General features: G+C 44.8%; 1 protein-coding gene across 2 annotated transcripts in view; it reads left to right on the top strand.

Annotated features, from left to right (window-relative positions):
• Nucleotides 1-25,870, top strand: part of SUDS3 (SDS3 homolog, SIN3A corepressor complex component) — a 181,204-nt gene that overhangs the window by 57,084 nt on the left and 98,250 nt on the right. For both annotated transcript variants that reach the window (XM_069214476.1, XM_069214477.1), the window contains exon 6: nucleotides 22,454-22,610. In XM_069214476.1, coding sequence (XP_069070577.1) covers nucleotides 22,454-22,610 — 157 coding nt within the window. The remainder of the gene's footprint in view (nucleotides 1-22,453; nucleotides 22,611-25,870) is intronic.

The following is a 25,870-nucleotide window of genomic DNA, read 5'->3' as shown; positions in this document are numbered from 1 at the left end:
TGCAATGATTATTTTGCATTTCCTGAGCCACTTTTTGAACTAAACAAAATAGATTTTTATCTCAACCCAGCAACTTTAACTTATTAGATTTGTCCTTAGCACTGTTGTTGAGAGGGTTATCGGTTTAGGTGAGATTGGTGAGTATAAACACAATGATTTTGATATTCACTGCTTAAAAAATCAAGACCACGAGCAGTTTTGTGTCATGTAACCCATTGGTACTATTGAGAGCAATGGAAGCAATACTAAAGTCAGCTGAACAATACTCTTTTATCTTTATGGTGGGGCATTAATTCAAAATAAGGTTATTAATAAATGCTATTTTTTCTACAGCAATACACTGGCACCCACATTTTGTATCAGGTGAATGCCTACTATCAATTCTAATCAAAACACAGTAGATTCAAAATTACTTGCCATCAAATGACCATAGTTAATGATGTTTCTCCAGGTTTGGAGAGCTCACATGGAGAGCATTGATGTCCGTGCCCTCAAAAGTAGACAAAATGTATAAATAAAATTGAGTGATTAAGTTAGTTGTCAAAGTCTTCCTGTGTCAGAAAAACTCAAATTCACATCCCCCAGTGATGGAACAGGGCTGTTGGATTGGGCTTTTTCCTAGAATACGTCTAGCAGCTTGTATAGCATGAATGGACTTTCTTGGCACAATGTGCTTTTCCAACCACAAGCTGCTTCGGGAAGTGGTAATTCAGGTGTTTAGCCTACATTGTTATCCAGTGGCAATCTTTTTCCCCTTGATGAAAACTGAAAGTATAACCTATTTTATTCTGTTAAGTTACTCAGTGAAGGTGCTCTAAGGGTTGCCTTCTCTGTCACCAGCATGCTCTCCCACCTGATGCTTTGGTGGTCAGATTGTCCACCAAAGCATTTCTGCCACAAATCTCACACCAAGAAAAGCTCCTAAGAAGAAGAATATGACCACACTCTTTCCTATAGGAAAATAAGGAGCAATAGAATCACAACAATTGTGAAGCTCCACTTTTTTGGCACACTGTCTTGGAGTGCACTAACAGTGCGACGTGCAAAAGATACAGAAGGTGATGGCAAATGCCTCAAGCAGGAACAATGCATATTGCCACAGGTGGCAGCTGCTATAGTAAGCATTCCAGAGGCGTGGCATGCCTCCTCCTAATTGCTTAATAGTGCCAGTAAACTCAAAATGCTGGAGCAAGGCAAGCAGATCGTTGCTACCATGTTAGCAAGGCAATGCATTTTTGATTCGCTGGCCAGGGTAATTTGCACATGCTTTTCCCCTAATGCGTTTTGTGCCAAGGGTACTATGGAAATTGAACAAAGAGCCATGCAAACACACACTGATCTCACTGGTGTGGTCCAGGCAGTTTTGGTACACTGATCATTGGGACCTGTCAGTAGGAACACAGATCTGATTCAGACTGGACCCTCATCTCCTGTTCAAGAATTAATGACTTGTTTTACACCACGACCCTTGCACATGGCTGGGGTGTTGGATTATTGCGTCAGTATTCCACCAAACTGTAGAAATATCATTCAGGCAGCTAGAGCCACGTGCATTATGAAGACCTACACTTTATCGTGGACACATCTCTTCTTGGGCTCCCCTTGTTCCCGTTTCAATTTACTGTTGTGAAATATTAGTGTACTGCTTGTACCTGGTGGAACCAGACTTGAAATACATCTTAATCAGAGTGCACTTGGAGCATTTCCAGGTATCAAATGTTTATTGGATTAGTAAAGAACTATCTAAAAGCACTCTTTCACACTGGCAAAAAGGCCACCAACTTGGAAGTTATAAGGAGTATTGTGAGCAAATGTGAAGGACCCCTTCAAGGCTGTGCTTCAGGCCTCTTTTTAGATGTTTGTAGGAAAGTACCATCTTGTCTGGCATGTTACCCCCATATTTCACTGTATGTATGTTGTTTTATCCCTTTTGTCACTGGGATCCTGCTAGGCAGGACCCCAGTGCTCATAGTATGTGCCCTGTATGTGTTCCCTGTGTGGTGCCTAACTGAATCACTGAGGCTCTGCTAACCAGAACCTCACTGTATATGCTCTCTCTGCTTTCTAAATTTGTCACTGCAGGCTAGTGACTAAATTTACAAATTCTCATTGGCACACTGGTACACCCATATAATTCCCTTGTATATGGTACTTAGGTACCCAGGCTATTGGGGTTCCAGGAGATCTCTATGGGCTGCAGCATTTCTTTTGCCACCCATAGGGAGCTCTGACAATTCTTACACAGGCCTGCCACTGCAGCCTGAGTGAAATAACGTCCACGTTATTTCACAGCTATTTTTCACTGCACATAAGTAACTTATAAGTCACCTATATGTCTAACCTTCACCTGGTGAAGGTTGGGTGCCAAGTTACTTAGTGTGTGGGCACCCTGACACTAGCCAAGGTGCCCCCACATCGTTCAGGGCAAATTCCCCGGGCTTTGTGAGTGCGGGGACACCATTACACGCGTGCACTATACATAGGTCACTACCTATATATAGCATCACAATGGTAACTCCGAACATGGCCATGTAACTTGTCTAAGATCATGGAATTGTCACCCCAATACCATTCTGGTATTGGGGGGACAATTCCATGATCCCCCGGGTCTCTAGCACAGAACCCGGGTACTGCCAAACTGCCTTTCCGGGGTTTCCGCTGCTGTTGCCAACCCCTCAGACAGGTTTCTGCCCTCCTGGGGTCCAGGCAGCCCTGGCCCAGGAAGGCAGAACAAAGGATTTCCTCTGAGAGAGGGTGTTAGACCCTCTCCCTTTGGAAATAGGTGTGAAGGGCTGGGGAGGAGTGGCCTCCCCCAGCCTCTGGAAATGCTTTCACGGGCACAGATGGTGCCCATCTCTGCATAAGCCAGTCTACACCGGTTCAGGGAACCCCCAGCCCTGCTCTGGTGCGAAACTGGACAAAGGAAAGGGGAGTGACCACTCCCCTGACCAGTACCTCCCAGGGGAGGTGCCCAGAGCTCCTCCAGGGTGTCCCAGACCTCTGCCATCTTGGAAACAGAGGTGTTGGGGACACACTTGACTGCTCTGAGTGGCCAGTGCCAGAAGGTGACGTTAGGGACTCCCTCTGATAGGCTCTTACCTCTCTTGGTAGCCAATCCTCCTTTCTTGGTAGCCAAACCTCCTTTTCTGGCTATTTAGGGTCTCTCCTCTGAGGAATTCTTCAGATAACGAATGCAAGAGCTCACCAGAGTTCCTCTGCATCTCCCTCTTCGACTTCTACCAAGGATCGACCGCTGACTGCTCCAGGACGCTTGCAAAACCGCAACAAAGTAGCAAGACGACTACCAGCAACATTGTAGCTCCTCATCCTGCCGGCTTTCTCGACTGTTTCCTGGTGGTGCATGCTCTGGGGGTCACCTGCCTTCCCCTGCACTGGAAGCCAAGAGGAAATCTCCTTTGGGTCGACGGAATCTTCCCTCTGCTAACTCAGGCACCAAAAGACTGCATCACCGGTCCTCTGGATCCCCTCTCATCCTGACGAGCGTGGTCCCTGGAACACAGGAACTCTATCCAAGGGACTCCCACAGTCCAGTGATCCTTCAGTCCAGTGATCCTTCAGTCCAAGTTTGGTGGAGGTAAATCCTTGCCTCCCCACGCTAGACTGCCAACCTGTGTACTGCGTGATTTGCAGCTGCTCCTGCTCCTGTGCACTCTTCCAGGATTTCCTTCGTGCACAGCCTAGCCTGGGTCCCAAGCACTCCGTCCTGCAGTGCTCAACCCTCTGAGTTGGCCTCTGGCGTCGTGGGACCCTCCTTTGTGACTCTGAGCCAGCTCCGGTTCACAAATCTTCTAAGTGCCTGTTCGGGTACTTCTGCGGGTGGTGCCTGCTTCTGTGGGGGCTCTCTGAGTTGCTGAGCGCCCCCTCTGTCTCCTCCTCCAAGGGGCGACATCCTGGTCCTTCCTGGTCCCCAGCAACACCCAAAAATCTCTACCGCGACCCTTGGAGCTAGTAAGGCTTGTTTGCAGTATTTCTGCGTGGGAACACTTCTTCAACCTTCATCGCGATGTGGGACATCTTCCATCCAAAGGAGAAGTTCCTAGTCCTCTTCGTTGTTGCAGATTTCCAAGCTTCTTCCACCCGGAGGCAGCTTCCTTGCACCTTCATCCGGGGTTTTCTGGGCTTCTGCCCCCCCTGGACACTATCGCGACTCTTGGACTTGGTCCCCTTGCCTTGCAGGTCCTCAGGTCCAGGAATCCACCTTCAGTGCCTTGCTGGTGTTTGTTGTTCTTGCAGAATCCCCCCTACCACGACTATTGTGCACTTTTGGGGTAGTAGGTGTACTTTACTCCTACTTTTCAGGGTCTTGGGGTGGGGTATCTTGGACACCCTGACTGTTTTCTTACAGTCCCAGCAACCCTCTACAAGCTCCCATAGGTCTGGGGTCCATTCGTGATTCGCATTCCACTTTTGGAGTATATGTTTTGTGTTGCCCCTAGACCTATGTCTGCCTATTTCAACCTATTGTAATTCTACACTGTTTGCATTACTTTTCTGACTCTTACTTACCTATTTTGGGTTTTTGTACTTATAACTTGTGTATATTACTTACCTTCTTACTAAGGGTACTCACTGAGATACTTGTGGTGTATTGTCATAAAAATAAAGTACCTATATTTTTAGTAACTCTGTGTATTGTGTTTTCTTATGATATTGTGCATATGATATAAGTGGTATAGTGGGAGCTTTGCATGTCTCCTAGTTCAGCCTAAGCTGCTTTGCCATAGCTACCTTCTATCAGCCTAAGCTGCTAGAAACACCTCTATTCTACTAATAAAGAATAATTGGACCTGGCACAGGGTGTAAGTACCACAGGGTACCCACTATAAGCCAGACCAGACTCCTACAAGGTTGTCTTGGAAAGCTGCATTTCTGTCAGCTGTAACTCTACAAAGCATGTTAGTAAAATTCAGGCATTGTCTATTTAGAGACCTTACCTAAAGGTTGATAGGAACAAAGTTACACTCTACAAATCTTGGATTCATGCCTAGGGTACCAACTTAATTCCATGTGAAATCATCAAATAAATCATATACCACACATTCTTTCTACAAACTTCTACAAGTGTATAAAGTCTGTACATTCTATAAACCTGAAATGCTGTTTGACATTTTATATCTACAGACCAAAAGACTTTAATAAATCTGATCAACATGTCAACTTTTTTTTTTTTTTTTAATGAAAACTCCAACAAGGTTTCATCTCCCAAAACAGGGCCTATTGCAGTGGATTTCAACTTATCTTTCCTTCTACTATACACGTCCCTTCTGACACAAACTTCAGTCACCTTAAACTAGGGGCATGGTGGATACTGTGCACTCTTCACTGGTAGACAGACTGGAAGCAGCAGCTTGCGCTTCAAACTCATACCTTTGCTAGATATTATTGCGTGGATGTCCAGTGGAAAGCTGATGCTGCAGGTGAACAGGTTGTGCCACTTGTTTTAGTAAGGGGAGCTTTGTTTCTGCCTTTGCTTTATGCATGATGCTGGATACTTCTTTGGTAATCTTAATTCAGGCATGGGAATCTATGAAAGATACCAATGTTAGAGAACTGTAGGTACAAGTAATAAACTTTTCTCATTTAATGCCTAGTTGTTCATCCTAAGGCCATAGGATTTTAATATAAATATTTGTATTAAGCTTTTAAATACAGTTATAGTCTGCATGATTGACACTGTCGAACATTGCACTGTCGCCTTACGCCCTGCACCCTTCTGCGCCCTTTATTCAGTGTGTGCTTTGAGTGTGTTGTCCCTGTGTTTGGTTCCCACCTCCCTCCGTTGATCTTCATTTGTACATATAGTGCCTCTATAGGTAATCCAAGCAGTCCAGATTTTCCCTCCCTTCCTGGGGCAGCCCCTACTTTCATAGAAAACCCATTCTGCTATTGTAAAGAAATGGCTCCCTGTTGCAATTACCCCCCACTTTTTGCCTGATACTGATGCTGATTCGACTGAGAAGTGTGCTGGGACCCTGCTAACCAGGCCCCAGCACCAGTGTTCTTTCACCTAAAATGTACCATTGTCTCCACAATTGGCACAACCCTGGCACCCAGATAAGACCCTTGTAACTGGTACCAAGGGCCCTGATGCCAGGGAAGGTCTCTAAGGGCTGCAGCATGTCTTATGCCACCCTAGGGACCCCTCACTCAGCACAGACACACTGCTTGCCAGCTTGTGTGTGCTGGTGGGGAGAAAATGACTAAGTCGACATGGCACTCCCCTCAGGGTGCCATGCCAACCTCACACTGCTTGTGGCATAGGTAAGACACCCCTCTAGCAGGCCTTACAGCCCTAAGGCAGGGTGCACTATACCACAGGTGAGGGCATAGGTGCATGAGCACTATGCCCCTACAGTGTCTAAGCAAAACCTTAGACATTGTAAGTGCAGGGTAGCCATAAGAATATATGGTCTGGGAGTCTGTCAAACACGAACTCCACAGCACCATAATGGCTACACTGAAAACTGGGAAGTTTGGTATCAAACTTCTCACAACAATAAATGCACACTGATGCCAGTGTACATTTTATTGTAACATACACCCCAGAGGGCACCTTAGAGGTGCCCCCTGAAACCTTAACCCAACTACCTGTGTAGGCTGACTGGTTTTAGCAGCCTGCCACACTCGAGACATGTTGCTGGCCACATGAGGAGAGTGCCTTTGTCACTCTGTGGCTAGTAACAAAGCCTGCACTGGGTGGAGATGCTTATCACCTCCCCCTTGCAGGAGCTGTAACACCTGGCGGTGAGCCTCAATGGCTCACCCCCTTTGTTACAGCACCACAGGGCATTCCAGCTAGTGGAGTTGCCCGCCCCCTCCGGCCACGGCCCCACTTTTGGCGGCAAGGCCGGAGGAGATAATGAGAAAAACAAGGAGGAGTCACTGACCAGTCAGGACAGCCCCTAAGGCAACCTGAGCTGAAGTGACTCTGACTTTTAGGAATCCTCCATCTTGCAGATGGAGGATCCCCCCCAATAGGGATAGGAATGTGACCCCCTCCCCTTGGGAGGAGGCACAAAGAGGGTGTAGCCACCCTCAGGGCTAGTAGCCATTGGCTACTGCCCACCCTGACCTAAACACACCCCTAAATTCTGTATTTAGGGGCTCCCCTGAACCTAGGAACTCAGATTCCTGCAACCTAAGAAGAAGAGGACTGCTAAGCTGAAAAACCCTGCAGAGAAGACGGAGACACCAACTGCTTTGGCCCCAGCTCTACCGACCTGTCTCCCCCCTTCTAAAGACACTGCTCCAGCGATGCTTTCCCCAGGGACCAGCGACCTCTGAATCCTCAGAGGACTGCCCTGCTCTAGAAGGACCAAGAAACTCCAGAGAACAGCGGCCCTGTTCACCAAAGACTGCAACTTTGTTTCCAAAGGAGCAACTTTAAAACAACTGCGTTTCCCACCGGAAGCGTGAGACTTGCTGCTCTGCACCCGACGCCCCCAGCTCGACTTGTGGAGAACAAACACTTCAGGGAGGACTCCCCGGCGACTACGAGACCGTGAGTAGCCAGAGTTGCCCCCCCCCTGAGCCCCCACAGCGACGCCTGCAGAGGGAATCCCGAGGCTCCCCCTGACCGCGACTGCCTGACTCACAGATCCCGACGCCTGGAAAAGACTCTGCACCCGCAGCCCCCAGGACCTGAAAGATCGGAACTCCAGTGCAGGAGTGACCCCCAGGAGGCCCTCTCCCTTGCCCAGGTGGTGGCTACCCCGAGGAGCCTCCCCCCCCCCCTTGCCTGCCTGCATCTCTGAAGAGACCCCTTGGTCTCCCATTGATTCCAATTGAAAACCCAACGTGTGTTTGCACACTGCACCCGGCCGCCCCCGTGCTGCTGAGGGTGTACTTTCTGTGCTAACTTGTGTCCCCACCGGTGCCCTACAAAACCCCCCTGGTGTGCCCTCCGGAGACGCGGGTACTTACCTGCTGGCAGACTGGAACCGGGGCACCCCCTTCTCCACTGAAGCCTATGCGTTTTGGGCACCACTTTGAACTCTGCACCTGACCGGCCCTGAGCTGCTGGTGTGGTAACTTTGGGGTTGCTCTGAACCCCCAACGGTGGGCTACCTTGGACCCAAACTTGAACCCCATAGGTGGTTTACTTACCTGCAAGAACTAACAAATACTTACCTCCCCCAGGAACTGTTGAAAATTGCACTGTCTAGTTTTAAAATAGCTATATGTGATTTATTTGAAAAGTATATATGCTATTGTGATTATTCAAAGTTCCTAAAGTACTTACCTGCAATACCTTTCATTTGAAGTATTACATGTAAAATTTGAACCTGTGGTTCTTAAAATAAACTAAGAAAAGATATTTTTCTATACAAAAACCTATTGGCCTGGAATTGTCTTTGAGTGTGTGTTCCTCATTTATTGCTTGTGTATGTACAACAAATGCTTAACACTACTCCTTTGATAAGCCTACTGCTCGACCACACTACCACAAAATAGAGCATTAGTATTATCTCTTTTTGCCACTACCTTACCTCTAAGGGGAACCCTTGGACTCTGTGCATACTATTCCTTACTTTGAAATAGTGCATACAGAGCCAACTTCCTACATTGGTGGATCAGCGGTGGGGTACAAGACTTTGCATTTGCTGGACTACTCAGCTAATACCTGATCACATGACAAATTCCAAAAATTGTCATTAGAAATTGATTTTTGCAATTTGAACTATTTTTCAAAATTTTTAAAAGTCCTGCTAGGGCCTTGTGTTAGTCCCTGTTTAGCATTTCTTTTAGAGTTTAAAAGTTTTGTGAAAGTTTGAATTAGGTTCTAGAACTAGTATTAGATTCTTAAAAAGTATTCCAACTTTTAGAAACATAATGCCTGGTGCAGAAGACAATGTGGTGGAACTCGACATCACACCTTACCTCCATTTTAAGATGAGGGAGCTAAGGTCTCTCTGCAAAATAAAGAAAATCCCAATTGGCTTAAGACCCTCCAAACAACAGCTCCAGGAGCTTTTGGCAGAGTTTGAAAAAGCCAACCCCTCTGAGGATGACAACCCAGAGGATGATAGTGACTTGGAGGAGAATTCCCCCCTTCCAGTCCTAATTAGGGAGATCAGGGACCCTCAATCGCTGATTCCAAATATAATAGTCAGAGATGCTGCTTCCCTCACAGGAGGGGCCAGCACCTCTGAAATCACTGAGGATAGCCTCAGTGAAGAGGACCTCCTGTTAGCCAGGATGGCCAAAAGATTGGCTTTGGAGAGACCGCTCCTAGCCATAGAAAGGGAAAGACAAGAGATGGGTTTTGGTCCCTTCCGTGGTGGCAGCAACATAAATAGGGCCAGAGATTCTCCTGACATGTTGAAAATCCCTAAAGGGATTGTAACTAAATATGAAGATGGTGATGACATCACCAAATGGTTCACAGCTTTTGAGAGGGCTTGTGCAACCAGAAAAGTAAACAGATCTCACTGGAGTGCTCTCCTTTGGGAAATGTTCACTGGAAAGTGTAGGGATAGACTCCTCACACTCTCTGGAAAAGATGCAGAATCTTATGACCTCATGAAGGGTACCCTGATTGAGGGCTTTGGATTCTCCACTGAGGAGTACAGGATTAGGTTCAGGGGGCTCAAAACTCCTCGAGCCAGACCTGGGTTGATTTTGTAGACTACTCAGTGAAAACACTGGATGGTTGAGTAACTGGAAATGAAGTGCATGACTATGTTGGGCTTTATAATTTGTTTATGAAAGAACACATTTTAAGTAACTGCTTCAATGAAAAGTTGCATCAGTATCTGATAGACCTAGGTCCAATTTCTCCCCAAGAATTGGGAAAGAAGGCAGACCACTGGGTCAAGAATAGGGTAACCAAAACTTCCACTGGGGGTGACCAAAAGAAAGGGGTTACAAAGCCTCCCCAGGAGAAAGTGGGTGACACTAGAAACAAAGAAAAAGAGTCCTCTGTAGGCCCCCAAAAACCAGACCAGGTGGGTGGGCCCGAGACACAAACCAAAACAAAGGTGGGTACCAGGGTAAGAACTGGGATGCCACTAAGGCATGGTGCCAAAACTGTAGACAGACAGGGCACCACACCAAGGACACTTCCTGTCCCAAAAACAAACCCCCTAGCAAAATCCCAGGGGTGACCAGTGTAGCCATTGGGGATGACTCCTCAGATGAGGAGGTCTTCATAGCCTTCAACTGGAAGAAGGGCCCAACAGGTGAGTTGGAGATTCCAGAGGGAAGTAGACACTTCCACCACCTACTGGTGAATGGAATCCCAGCCACTGCCCTGAGAGACACTTGTGCCAGTCACACTATTGTGCATGACAGGCTGGTGTTCTCAAACAAGTACATCTTGGCAGACTGCCAGAGTAAGAGTTAGCCCAGACAGGGTCACTAATAGGCCTGTGGCTTTTGTGCCCATAGAAGTGGGTGGGACTTTTAGCTGGAGAAGGGTGGTAGTCAGTACAGACCTCCCCCTTGATTGTCTCCTTGGAAATGACTACCCAGAGGTTAGTCAGAGCCCAAGAGAGGAACTGGTCCAGTGCCAGTCCTCTCCCAAGGATTCTGGAGGTCCTGCCCCTGCAGTAATTGCAAGCAGGCCCCAGAAGAAAAAGAAAAGAAAACAGTGTAGTAAGGGTGGACAACCTTTAGCCAAGGTTCCAGCAAGCCAAGGAGATTCTGCTCCAGTAGGGGAGAACTCCAAAAGTGGCACTGGTAAAGTCCAGCCTGACCCACAAGAAGTCCTGGCTAGTCAGGCAACTGTTAAGCCTGAGTGGGTGGCTCCTCAGCTGACAGAAGAAAGAGTGGAAGAAGGGTGTTTACTACAAGATGTGGTAACCCCCCCACTCTAATACAGCAGACAGGCACCCTGAACCCAAAGAAGCCTGTAACATAGCTCCTTCCCTTGTAGGTGAAGAGCTAAAGGTGTGGTTCTGGGCACTGACAGCTGTCAGTGGCCTCTGCTGGGTGTTAGCCTTTATGGCTGCACTATCCTTGGCATGGTGGTCTGACCCCATGCCAAATAGCAAGTTAGGCCCCCTGACCCTGTTGGTCATGGTGGGGTTACTCCAGCTCTGGGTAACCGCTTTGGGTAAGCTAGGGTTGACCCTGGCTAAGATAAGATTAGCAGAGGTGGATACCTCTAACCCCAAAATGGAGAGAATGGGTGGAGACATTAAAGACACAGACAAGAGGCAATTCAGACTAGGTCCTATCACTGTGGAAGTGGGTCAGTTCCCCAGAGGGAATGACCTGAACTGGAGGATGTAAGACAGAGTAGGCCCTGCAACAAACCAGCCTATTTCCTCTACTCTTCCTTGCCTGACAGACTAGGAAGACTCTGCCAGCTTTGGCTGAGTCTCCTGGCCTGTGGGCTGGGGGGGAGCTTGTGTAAAGAAATGGCTCCCTGTTGCAATTACCCCCGACTTTTTGCCTGATACTGATGCTGACTTGACTGAGAAGTGTGCTGGGACCCTGCTAACCAGGCCCCAGCACCAGTGTTCTTTCACCTAAAATGTACCATTGTCTCCACAATTGGCACAACCCTGGCACCCAGGTAAGACCCTTGTAACTGGTACCCCTGGTACCAAGGGCCCTGATGCCAGGGAAGGTCTCTAAGGGCTGCAGCATGTCTTATGCCACCCTAGGGACCCCTCACTCAGCACAGACACACTGCTTGCCAGCTTGTGTGTGCTGGTGGGGAGAAAATGACTAAGTTGACATGGCACTCCCCTCAGGGTGCCATGCCAACCTCACACTGCCTGTGGCATAGGTAAGTCACCCCTCTAGCAGGCCTTACAGCCCTAAGGCAGGATGCACTATACCACAGGTGAGGGCATAGGTGCATGAGCACTATGCCCCTACAGTGTCTAAGCAAAACCTTAGACATTGTAAGTGCAGGGTAGTCATAAGAATATATGGTCTGGGAGTCAGTCAAACACGAACTCCACAGAATCATAATGGCTACACTGAAAACTGGGAAGTTTGGTATCAAACTTCTCAGCACAATAAATGCACACTGATGCCAGTGTACATTTTATTGTAACATACACCCCAGAGGGCACCTTAGAGGTGCCCCCTGAAACCTTAACCAACTACCTGTGTAGGCTGACTGGTTTTAGCAGCCTGCCACACTTGAGACATGTTGCTGGCCACATGGGGAGAGTGCCTTTGTCACTCTGTGGCTAGTAACAAAGCCTGCACTGGGTGGAGATGCTTATCACCTCCCCCTTGCAGGAGCTGTAACACACCCCCTTTGTTACAGCACCACAGGGCATTCCAGCTAGTGGAGTTGCCCGCCCCCTCCCGCCACGGCCCCACTTTTGGCGGCAAGGCCGGAGGAGATAATGAGAAAAACAAGGAGGAGTCACTGACCAGTCAGGACCGCCCCTAAGGCAACCTGAGCTGAAGTGACTCTGACTTTTAGGAAAAAGTACATAATCATTTTCGAAAGTCCTTAAGCGAAAAATGGGAGCGAGACTTAGGAGCCTTAAATTATGGAGAGTGAGTGGAGACCCTGGCAGCCCCCCAAGAGATGGCCATACGCTCAGAATTTTGTTTAATCCAGATTCGAATTTTACATCACTTCTATTATGATGGAACAATGATGGTGCTGATGGGGCAGACTGAGGATGAATAAGGTCTGTGTGGCTGCAGGCAAACAGGCTCCCTTCTTTTACATCCTCTGGGGGTCCCTGGTGGTGCAGAAGTACTGGGCTACAGTGGGCAAATGCGGTGGGGGGTGAGGGCATCAGTAAATCAGCAAAACAATGTATTCTGAACATCAAGGGGCGAGGCTGATGGCACTAGGGAACAAAGGTTATGGATTATGGTGGGTCTGGTAGTGACCAAGAGGAACATTGTGAAGGATTGGGGAACAGGTTAGATCCTGGATCTATAGATGTGGAAACGAGACATGGACTGGGGTATAATAGCTGTAGGAAGTTGGCTCTGTATGCACTATTTCAAAGTAAGGAATAGTATGCACAGAGTCCAAGGGTTCCCCTTAGAGGTAAGGTAGTGGCAAAAAGAGATAATACTAATGCTCTATTTTGTGGTAGTGTGGTTGAGCAGTAGGCTTATCAAAGGAGTAGTGTTAAGCATTTGTTGTACATACACAAGCAATAAATGAGGAACACACACTCAAAGACAATTCCAGGCCAATAGGTTTTTGTATAGAAAAATATCTTTTCTTAGTGTATTTTAAGAACCACAGGTTCAAATTTTACATGTAATACTTCAAATGAAAGGTATTGCAGGTAAGTACTTTAGGAACTTTGAATAATCACAATAGCATATATACTTTTCAAATAAATCACATATAGCTATTTTAAAACTAGACAGTGCAATTTTCAACAGTTCCTGGGGGAGGTAAGTATTTGTTAGTTCTTGCAGGTAAGTAAACCACCTATGGGGTTCAAGTTTGGGTCCAAGGTAGCCCACCGTTGGGGGTTCAGAGCAACCCCAAAGTTACCACACCAGCAGCTCAGGGCCGGTCAGGTGCAGAGTTCAAAGTGGTGCCCAAAACGCATAGGCTTCAGTGGAGAAGGGGGTGCCCCGGTTCCAGTCTGCCAGCAGGTAAGTACCCGCGTCTCCGGAGGGCACACCAGGGGGGTTTTGTAGGGCACCGGTGGGGACACAAGTTAGCACAGAAAGTACACCCTCAGCAGCACGGGGGCGGCCGGGTGCAGTGTGCAAACACACGTTGGGTTTTCAATTGGAATCAATGGGAGACCAAGGGGTCTCTTCAGAGATGCAGGCAGGCAAGGGGGGGGGGGGGGGGGAGGCTCCTCGGGGTAGCCACCACCTGGGCAAGGGAGAGGGCCTCCTGGGGGTCACTCCTGCACTGGAGTTCCGATCTTTCAGGTCCTGGGGGCTGCGGGTGCAGAGTCTTTTCCAGGCGTCGGGATCTGTGAGTCAGGCAGTCGCGGTCAGGGGGAGCCTCGGGATTCCCTCTGCAGGCGTCGCTGTGGGGGCTCAGGGGGGGGCAACTCTGGCTACTCACGGTCTCGTAGTCGCCGGGGAGTCCTCCCTGAAGTGTTTGTTCTCCACAAGTCGAGCTGGGGGCGTCGGGTGCAGAGCAGCAAGTCTCACGCTTCCGGTGGGAAACGCAGTTGTTTTAAAGTTGCTCCTTTGGAAACAAAGTTGCAGGCTTTGGTGAACAGGGCCGCTGTTCTCTGGAGTTTCTTGGTCCTTCTAGAGCAGGGCAGTCCTCTGAGGATTCAGAGGTCGCTGGTCCCTGGGGAAAGCATCGCTGGAGCAGTGTCTTTAGAAGGGGGGAGACAGGTTGGTAGAGCTGGGGCCAAAGCAGTTGGTGTCTCCGTCTTCTCTGCAGGGTTTTTCAGCTTAGCAGTCCTCTTCTTCTTAGGTTGCAGGAATCTGAGTTCCTAGGTTCAGGGGAGCCCCTAAATACAGAATTTAGGGGTGTGTTTAGGTCAGGGTGGGCAGTAGCCAATGGCTACTAGCCCTGAGGGTGGCTACACCCTCTTTGTGCCTCCTCCCAAGGGGAGGGGGTCACATTCCTATCCCTATTGGGGGGATCCTCCATCTGCAAGATTGTTCAATTGGCCCTAATATACTTTTTATATGTCAGGGTGGTCATTTGAGGCTTATACTCATCTTGTAGTCTGTCTTCTAGGAGTGCGGACTCTGGGTGGTCTGTCCCCTTCAGAAGGATTGTAAAGAGCTCATGCCTGATTTGCAGATATCGATAAACTTAGGAAAATGCTAGTTGGTACTTCCGCTGTAGCTCAACCCAGGGGATGACATCACCCTGAGTTTAAATATTGCCCACTGGGGAGATCCCTGTTAGGTCACACTTAGCTAGTCTGCCTGCTTCCCATAGCGGAGTTGCCTGTGTGACCTTGTTTTTCTACCCCAGAAACACTGTGGCCTTCTCCAGATTTGCACTACTGTCTGTGTGGGATCCGGCCAGTCTCTTCATCATTTTGAACAAGGCCGCTTTGTCCAGTAATGAGGGCGGTAATGATTTCCTTTGCCTCACATCCTGTCTTAATCTATTTAACACCAGGGCCAGATTGTTCTGCGGAAAGAGAGATGCATCAGAGGTGACGTAGATCTCTAAGTAGCAGAAGCTCGTGGTAGCCACAGTTTCCACACAATCAGGCCGCAATTGCGGCACTGGGTCATTCGGGAGTTGGGGTTATAGTATGGACTTGTGCCAGTTAAAGGTATAGCCTGAGTATCTACAAATGTCATGGTGATCTGCATCAGCTGGGCAGGGGTCAGTTTTGGGTCGGCCACATAGAGCAGCATATCATCTGCATATAACAATATTTTGTCCTTCCATTGTTCCTCCCAGTGCATGCCCCTCTCTAATCTGTCCTGTCAGATCCATGCAGCCAACAGCTCCAGGGCAAAGGCAAAGACTAATGGGGTTTAGTGGCAACGCTCCTTGGTACCCTTCTGATGCTTGAATTACCTAGAGTGCCTGTTGTTCACCTTAACCTGTGCCGTAGGCCAGTGTAGTGAAGTTGAACCCATTGCGTGAAGTTTAGGACAAATCCCAGTTTAGCCAGTGCCGCAAAAATGTAGTTCCATTCTACTGTTTTGAATGTCATCTTGGCATCCCATCATAGGATCTTTATTAATAATCATAAATGATGAATATATCCACTTGCATGCAAGATTCCAAAACACTCATAGATTCCTGAATCCCAGCATGCAGTTAGCCCTTAGTTATCTTTTGGTTCAGTAAGTCTGAACAAGTTTCATCTGCATTTCTCTAAAAAAAAATTATTCTTCTGTGGGTTTGCTTAATTGTCTTTGCTGATTTTCTGTCAGGAATATTCTTAGAATGGTTACATGTGTGTGTTTTCAAATTATTTCTTTATTTGAGCATCTTTATAAGGAGTTAAATGTTTTTTTTGTTCCATAGGCCCAAGAATGAGTTTTTCTGCTCTTGATGTCTAAAGATCTATCTGTGACCTTAGACAGTCAGCCAAGGTCTGTGTTGTTAGGAATTAATGTATATAACCATCTAAATCTCATAAGTGCTCTCCTTCAGATACCTTTAAAGGCTGTTCTGCAATATTGTATGCCCCTCAAGTTCTATGAAGGCATATGGTATATCTCCAGCACTTTGTAGGAGATAGGTTGTCCTTGATATTGGGGGATTAATTTTGTTCTCAATACTGTTTTTACCTTAAAGCAAGAAGGAGCATACACCTTAGGGACAGAACTCATCAGGCTTTCATTATGTTCACAGCCGCTTTTGGGGAACCTACAAAAGGCAAGCTTCTCTGCGTGGCACAGGAGTCTACTTGAGGTGTTGGATGCCCTTTACACTACTCTTGATCACAATAAAATGCCAGTGGGAAGGTCAATGGTAAACACTATATTTCTAAAGTGAAAAATAAAACTGAATGAACAGTCCTCACAAGGACGGCTTTTCCTCTGAAGCCATTCACAAGGACGAAGTGTTGTCCGGACTAAGTAATAAGATGTGCATGATCATTTAAGTAAATAAAAATAAGATATTAGGCAACCATTTCACAATAAGAAATGAAAGAATACAAATTACAATGTCCTGAGAACCTTAAGTAAAGATTGGAGGTTCAAGATGTCCTCCTAAAACTCCTATTGCTGTGATGGTTATAGAGTGACAGTATCTTACGATAACTGAATGTGAAAATAGAACCGCGCACAGGAATATATCTGCGCACGTCAATTAAGTCCTTCTTGACAGAAGTGTTTGGTTTTCGCATATGTGCTTTCTCAGGAGAAGAGAGTTGCGTTGGCCTCCTTATTCCTTTTATCCTGATTTCTTCAGGCTTAGGCTTTTCATCAGTGTTGTATCGGAAGAAACCTTTGTTTAGTCTTTGGCTTTTCGTTGGAAATCTGTTGGACAAACTATAGAATCAACTTTACCCTCAAAACAGTTAGCAAGATGCATTTTTTTGTAGATCAAAGTAGAGTTTAGAGAAACTAGGTAAAAGTTTCTGAAGTGGTTGACAATCTCAACACTTGTTAGAGCTCTAACAATCTATTTAAGGAAGGGAATGCTCCATGAGTAAGCTGTGTACTATTGAAAGGCATTGCAGGAAAACGACTTACGTATTAAGTCGTCGGTTCTTTGGGTGACAGGCTGAGCACTCATATATAGATTTCAGAAGGACCATTGTTTAATATTAAATCAGTTACTACAGCACTTGACGCTGAATATAGAAATTACATTTGTGAATTATAAGTATTAATGTTTATGCCTTGTTGCATGTTATAACTGCGAATGTCATGCCTGGAGTTTCAGTTCTACCACCCTTTTGACGGACGGCTGCAGATATTTCACCACTAGAGGAGGGTAGAGTGCTATGCGCTATGCAGATATTTCACCACTAGAGGAGGGTAGAGCGCTATGTGCTATGAACAGCGAAAACCCAAAGACAGTCTCTTCTCCCATTATCCCAATCCCCTTCCCTCTTAGGTTCCATGAAATGTTCTGAAACACAGTAAGAGTTTTGTGAGCATTTGGTACAAAAAATGTTCTGGTTCTCTGGAAGAACTCTAAACCCAACCGGACAAGTGCCTCGTCTAGCCTAGCGCTGGTTGGCCACTCTTATTCACCTTTTCAAGAGTGCTTCCTTGCGCAGGCAGTGGGCACTCTCAGAGAAGACTGAGCAACTTCCATAAAGTTGTCTTCACCGCTCATCCACAGGAATGGGGTGCAACAGGCAGCCATAACATTGTTCAACGTCCAGTGGTGTTTTTTGGTATTTGCCTCAGCATTGATGTGCTGATGTGACACAGAAACTTGCTCCGTTGAAGATGGCTCTACAGTGCCTCAAGACAAGTGTCCATTTTCACAGACACCATGGCCATGTCCCCTCCAGTCGATTTTTACATTTTCTAATGGGCTTTGAGAGTTTTTCTTATGTAATTGTTTTAGTAAAAATATGGAGCACAAATGTTTTCTTTACATAATCATTGTTTTTTGTTTGACTTCGACAGATTTTCTTTCTCTGGGTGTAAGTTTAGATATTCTGTTTTTATTAATTTAATGATGATACTCATGAAACACAACTGAAATTACAGATAGGTAATTTATTTTAACTGATTTCAGACACACCGGCCTAACAGTTAGAGAACTGCATACCTAGATGCAGTCTTTTGCTCTTCAAAATCCCAAATCTCTACTGATCTTGCAAACCAGTATATAGAAATATTCTCTTTGCCATGAAGTCAAGAAGTTTGAAGTGCTTTTGAAATGATTCGTCCTATGACCTGAGAGATGGATATGTTATAGGAAATGAGTAAAACCAGTGTAAGTGTCTTGATTAAGGCCCAGAAACAATTAACTTCATTTTCACTCGGAACACCAAAGTGTTATTAGAGAACCTACAGTGTTCATTTCTGTTTCAACATAGATGCAAATTATGTCTAAGAATAATGATTTTCTCCACTAACATTTAATAAAGTTTTAATTCTTTTATAGATACAGAGGTGAGTGTTATAGTGATCTTTATTTCAAACACACTAGCTAAATTCCTCACAATCCACATGCAAAATAGGGGAACTCTTGTCACAAAACAGCACATCCCATGTGACATTCGATCAATCAACAAGTCTATTAACTAATTCCATTTAAGCTAGACCCAAGAATGTGAACTACCACTTGAGTGGAAGTAGATTCAACATCGTTGATACACTTGTTCTTCTTTTTTAAAGTTCACCCACTGCCAAAGACAACAAACATAGGAACCATTTACTCTTCTGGCTAGGATTTTCAGACAGACAAAACACATACCAACAACATTATCATGATCTTGGATAGTCCCATAGAAGTTATACATATAAAACTCTCACCCCCGCCACACCTAGAAGGGTAACCTTAATTCAAGTCCGAATCTTTTGAATTGCTCACAGTAAAGGATGCCAGAACTTCGACTTTAAAACAAGTGCAGAAAATTGCTATTCTAAAGTAATACACAGCACTTCCATTTGTACAAGTTAAGTTTGTCGAGCACCCCTAAATCTATCCATTATTGCCCAGTCATTTGCTTTAATAGTATATTTCAATCTGACCTCTACCTCAAAGGCCTTAAAAGCCATGGCATTTCTAGCAGAGTGTTCCCCATATCTCGGTGAGTACCATCCCTTTATACTTAATTCACTGAACCTGGGTAAGTAATAAAAGTAAAGCACACTGGTGCTTCACAACAGATACCCTGCAGATATTCAACATGTTGGATTAATTTCACAATTTGAAAGTTTGCAGCAAATGCACACAAGGGCCACTGATAATAAAAGGCGTGATGTTGCATTATTATTTCATCATAATACAATAATAATTAGACGTTGCAGACAGTGAAGTGCTTAAAAGTGATGAATATGTGATTTATATACATAGGTACACATACAAAATCAAGGATTTCATAGCAATGATGCCCAGATACAATCTAACTCCAGGTCTTGGATTTTTGATCAGAAAGTTTTACTTGGACAGCCCTGAAGTCTTGTCGATGTTTTGAACTTTTGCAATTGATGTGCATTCCTTTTCAGGGCATACACCATTTGTCCATCCTGAAATCAAAAGTAAAAGCGGACACTTTTAGATCATTCTTTACTGACAGTTAATCTCTAGGAAGTGTGTAAAGTGGAGACTTACTGTAGCTCTCCAGTAAGTCTTGTAATCAGTCCACAAAAAGGATAATGTCTGCCTTCTCAACGTGCACTAGATCTACAGTGGTAAATGACTGAAATTAATATGAAAATACGAGGTGTCTGAGGATAAATATTGGTTATTGGGTTGCGTGCAGCACCCTTGACGCTTCAGGCATCTGTGCTAATGCCTTCAGCTCACAGCAAATGGGTGTGCAGCAAGTGCCTATGGCCCTCCTGCCTTGGGCAGTCCAAACAAGTTAAAAAGTCCCTGGGGCACCAACTAAGAAATGACATCTCAGAAACAACATAAGTAAAACCAAGTTAAAACTTTGTAAATAAATTCACTTTGCACGCATATGATAACATTTAATAAGAAGTGTTGAATGGGGGATTAGCAAGAGGTAGAACTAGCTGTGATGTAGTTTGAAAATTTACATGTTAAAATGATATTCGTGGAAAGTTACATAGTTGGTACTGTTTTTGATCTCGATCTAAATTGCAAAACATTTCTGACATGCATAGAAATGCTGGGATGAGACCAGAAGAGTAAGTGTAGAGGGACAGGAGATGTTTTTAAGCTATTCTCATTTGAAGTGTATTTCTGCATGAAAAAGCAGGCCAACGCTTGGGTGTAGGTGAATGTTTTTCCCTAGGATCAGTTTGTATCATGTCCTTTTTCTCCCAGGTTTAAAAGTTCATATTAGTTTATTCACTTCCCAAATGGCAAAGTACTTCGTTAAACGTCATTGGGTGTGTAAAAATGTTGGCGGAGTGCAGATTGTGGCCTTTTGGTCTCTGCCACAATATTTTTTTTAATCTGATTAGCTGTGTCCATCTACTTGCTAAAAGATGGTCTTTACTAATAGTTCGTACACTAAGAAGGATAGCTTTTCATCTCCCACTTTGATGTAGGTACATCATACATCAAACATTTAGATATTAGCCTCCATTCCTGATACATTTAAAAGGCGTTGAAAAGATATGACTGACACAGGAACTAATTTCAGGATTTTCTTTAAATAATGCTTGTACTGCCCATCACTAAATCCTTCCAACAAACTGACCAACTACTCTTTTAGTGCACTATCATCATCTTGCATACAAGCCCATTCACTACACTCCAAAAAAAAAAAAAAAGACCCTTTCAAAGAAACTTTACAGTGTACTTAGCCTTGTACCCAAACCTGACATTATGCATCTTCCTTGTTATCACGCTACTGCACAGCTAGAGGCCCTGAGGTATGGTAAAGTTTGTGTCAGCCATATAAAGCCTTGTCCCGGAACAACTCACTTTAGTGACCATCTCCATACTCCGTAACCACTCCATTCTTCATGAGCCACAGGTCCCTATTCTTGAAAACCAACACATTCTTATGTTCACACTTGTTGCCTTTAGTTTGTCAAATAATTAATTCTCAAGTGTATGGTTGTGTGCCATCATCCATATTTAGTTCCTCTTATTTTCACAACTTATCACAAGGTGTACTGATGTTAGTTGTAACTTGCGGCTCTCAGTTGCCTTACTAGAATCTATCCAATCTGCCAAAATGGACGAAAAAAGGAGAAACTGGCCAGGCTAGTAGCTAGGAAGTCTGAAAACTGGACCAGTGTCACAGTATTCATTGATGCAGACTGAACCTTCATTTAAAGTCTTCAGCTTAGTTACATTAGTGTGTTAGACTATATCAACTCCAAAAAATAGGCTTCATTTGTTTCCTAATATTGTTGCAGATATCTTTATTGAGGCTTATGTTTATCTCTTCATTGTTGTGTTTCTTAACCTTAACTGAATGCTTGTCCTAGCTTCCTCAGTGCCACAAATGTCCTGGTTATATAGGAAGTGCATTTATCTGGTCTTTATAAGTCTTTCTGGAGACAATTTTACTTATAGTGCCCTAGGTGCGTAGCAGTTGTGTGCGCCCCCTTTTTGCAATCGAAGCCACATTGGTAATAAAGAAGGGGGTGCGGACTCCTGTGTGGGACTTTCCGTAATACTGATAGCCATGACACACAAGTAGTGCCAGTGCTATCTTCAGAGGGCGGTGCCTCATATAAATAAGAGAATCACTCTGATTCTGTGCCTGCAGCATAATTCAGACAAGACATGGTAACAGAGTCAGACATGCCTTTAGGAGACACACTGATTGTGTGCTCCAAAAGTGTGACTCACTGTCAGTGTGCCCTCTCAAGGAGGCGCACTGTAAGGGCATCCCCTGGACTCCCCCCAAATATTCATTTTAACAGTGTGCACTCTCTCTGTTTGTGCCAAGGGCAAACATTTAAGGATGCACCATGGCGCAAACAACAACAGTGCGCCCTATCACTCATATGGGTCCTGGTTTATTTTATCTTGTAAGGTTCATAGCCAGATAATCTGTGTTCTTTCTTTAGGTAACTCCAAATAGGGTGTTCACTGCTAAATCCTTTGTTGCTTGATTTCTGAATTACCTGGAGAGCTTTTCATTCTGTTTCATGCAGGCTCTTTCCTGCTGGCACTTGAACATACGTATAGATGTGCAAGCAGTGCCTATGCAGTTAAGGATATATATTGCAGAAACTTGCTCAATATATACCCTATTAAAAAAAGATGGTACCCTTCCAGTCTAAAGCAGATGCCCTAGCCTTGGACTTGCCGAAGCTCACTTAACCAGGATCATGGTACTGTGTAAAATTACACTGCAAGGGAAAGGAATAACTGTAAATTTGCGAAAAGCACTGCTACTTACAAAGCTTGCAGGTGTTTACCGATGGTCTGATGTTAAATGTGTCTGAAGCAGTATTTCTCATTTGCATAGGAATGACCGTGTGTCAACAGTTTTTGTAATATCATTCTCTTTTTTTGCCATAGACCGAGCAAGTGGAGAGGAACTACATAAAAGAGAAGAAGGCTGCTGTGAAAGAGTTTGAAGATAAGAAAATTGAGCTGAAAGAAACTTTGATTACAGAGCTTGAAGAAAAGAAGAAGATGATTGAAAATGAGAAACTCACTATGGAGCTGACTGGAGGTAAAAGCAGCATTGATATTCCTGCTTCTGGTTTTCGATTGACCCCACAGTGTTTGCTTTGCCCCAGCCTTTCCATACATTGTTAATAATAGCGAAGGGCATCTTCAGACATATGGTGTAGGATAACTCAGCAGGATAACACTGCCTTGGGTAATTAATGCTCGGAAGCAAAGGGAAAGCTGGGACAACTCCTGAAGTGTCTTTTGCATTTCCTGCAATGTCACCCATTTAATCTGTGTTTAAAAAAGAATTATGTGATGAAGGAGGTCTGCTTAATGATTGGGTACCTCTAGATTCTTTCCTCCACTATAATCATCCATTTCTTCTTTCCTTCCACAATTATTTAGTCGGTCTTCCAGTCATGAAATTAGTCATATCTGAGCTTTTTGAAGAGTAATCTCTGCCTTAGACAGTTCAGCATGAGTGTTTTATCTCTTCATCTGGCAGTATGTATGGATCATTTAAAATTCTTAGTGTTAGCCGTTGGTCACTATTTTAGACTTGTTTAGCTCTTTAACATCTGTGAGGCCACAATAGTAGAACCTCTGTTCCATAGTGTCAAGACAGCTAAGCTGCAGAGGAAGGGTAAATAATCCAGAATGTGTCCTTCAGTGTTCACCCCCTTATCTTCTGACCCTGCTTTGTTTTTCTGCTTTGTATCCTCCTCCGTGCACTGAATCACCTTGACATTTTTCTCATATCTCTTATAGTAAACAGGTGTTCTTTGTGTCCCAGAAAACATCTTAACTCACCTTCAGTTGGGTAGGGAATGAAATGCTTAAAAGTTAAGTGTTTTAACACCATATATGCATATGCTTTGCTTCATATTTCTAGCTAGAATAAAGAGGTTAGGCTTGCTGGGATCTGCAGCGCTTTCACTCCATTTAGGCTGTGGTGCAGCCCTGCATCTGTGGACCCAGAGTGGCTTGAGAGATTAGAGGTACAACTTTGTGAGACGGCTGTAGAGGTCTTACCTGACCTTTAGGAGACAGTTGGCTTAGTGTCTGGTCACACCTGGCTACCAAGGGAGTGAAAAATAATGTGGTGTGAAGAGCATGATCGATTATAGTACTGGCCAACGTGCTGAGATGGGGAACTAGAGGCCTGACTTGTGGAAGTTTTGCCTACAGGCCCTGACTGAGGGGAAACACAGGGGCCCAGCAGTTTGATTGATATACCTGAGATTGGCACTGTGCTTAAGGTAGCTTCCCACCACCCTCTTGTGCTGCTTTTGGCACATTAACAGTGGGAAGGTGGTGCTTATTAGCTTGGGGGTATGTACGTGCCAAAGGGCTTAGGTGAAGGCACCCGCTTAGTGACTGGCAGGAAAATATGACCCAGGAAGTGAATAAGCAGAACTTGAGAGACAGGGTAAGTCACAATAGTTCCTAAAAAAGAGAACTGGAAATGAAAGGGGGACTGTTTTTCTTCAGTATGAAACACCAGACCACATGAGATAGCACCAGTTGCAGAGTACGATGACAGAAGTCTGAACCCCCGAGGGAGTGACTCCTCAGTATCGGAATTCTTGATGATTCATAAACAATGAAAAACTTTAAGAAAAAAGTCCTCTCTGATGACGTTGCACAGCCACCCATGGATAAAAATGTTGACAAAGTTTCAAGGGTAATTGGAATCGATCGCCTGTTTATCACATAGCTGGAATTTGATGGTAAAGAAGAAAGAGTTTAAGTTGTGTAAAATTCGTATGCTGCTCTGTATGGAATCATAGATTGAGTTTGTGGGAGACCCTCTGAGAGGTATGAATATCTTTTGGACGTGAGAATATAAAGGAAACTGCTTACGTTTTACTAACCGGCACTGAGCAATATGACCCAACCATTTTGATGTGGAAGGATGCAAATCACCCAGTCCAAAAAAAAAAAAAAAAAAGTTGTCCTCTATATGCTTTGGTTTTGTGCACAACGGGTCTTCGACAAAAGACAGCTAAGAACTGTATGTATGCAAGACAGAACAAGCATTTACAATGCATCGGGTCTCGCGTTTGCTCATGTTAGAGCTGATCGCGTTGTAAACTCCTAATCCGACTTTTCACCTATTGGGAAAAAGTGCATTTATGTACATAACCCGAAAAAGTGAAATCAAGTATGTAAAGCGCTCGACTTCTGCCAAGCGAGATCAGGCTCGTAAATTAGAGAAAAAAAAGTCCACGAGCCCGATGGAAAACAGCGAGCCTCGCATGTTTTTTGTACTTGGTCGCTGCGCTGGAGGAGGGCTAGCCACCGGAAAAGGCATGACATATGCGTGCCTTCGACTAATGAAAGCAAGCAGATTTTATTAGGGAAGCCCACCAACCAATAAAAAACACTGACGTGAAGTTGACAGGGCTCCGAGCCCTTTTCTAAATACAAAAGAGTCTCCCTGCGAAACGCATGCGCGAGCGCATGCAACGCAGGCTCGACCCTAAAAATGAACTTATTCAACTGAAAAAACAAGTATCTTTATCACACCGTGATGTGCAACTTCTTGCACATTGGTTGTCGATGCCACAGAAGCCTTCCCAGGATCACATCATTCTAAATCGGAAAGCAGCACCGGAGTATGACTCCAGAGTCTGATCCTAATATTTATTGGACTCTTGTTTGGTCCATGAATTAGTGTAATTCTCCAACCTTAGCAAAGGTAGGGTCTTTTTTGGTGAAGTTTCTGGTACACTAACTAGGAGGTATGACTTTGACTTTAAGCATATGAGCTTGATTCTGTTTATTTTCTGCCCTCCACACCCCACTCCACACACCTTTGGAGGGGTGGGGGTCTGCACTAGATGTTAGAGGCCACATTTCATTTTTGATTATTGGTCACAAGATGGCTATTTTGTCCAGTTGGAAAATGTTATGTGATAGTAATGTGCTGTGTTATGTACTAAGTTTCCGTAATAAAATGTATGATTCAAAAAAAGGAGAATATAAGACATTTGAAGTAATAGTTGATCTTTTTCTTGGCTACCTATGGTCTTCTCTTCTGAAGCTTCAGAAGCCAGTTGTTATCGTTCTGATTGTTATCTTTTGTTTTGCAGTCTATAAGATTATACCACTATAAGGCAATTTAGCAATAAGGTTGTCATTACAGGTATGCCTTGAGAGATTTTTTTGCTAGATTTGTTGGTATCAGAAATATTTTTTTAAAGCAGACCAAAGGGTTTGTTTTCTTCTCAAATTGACTCTTAATTCCAAGTCACAAGTGTTATGCAGATCTTTGTTACATTCTTTTTAATCAGCCATTCATATGTAGTCCCCTTG

This window comes from Pleurodeles waltl, chromosome 11, assembly GCF_031143425.1.
Source record: "Pleurodeles waltl isolate 20211129_DDA chromosome 11, aPleWal1.hap1.20221129, whole genome shotgun sequence".
Taxonomy (NCBI): Eukaryota; Metazoa; Chordata; class Amphibia; order Caudata; family Salamandridae; genus Pleurodeles; species Pleurodeles waltl.
Note: the sequence above shows the minus strand (reverse complement) of the source record. Positions and strands in the feature narration are given on the sequence as shown.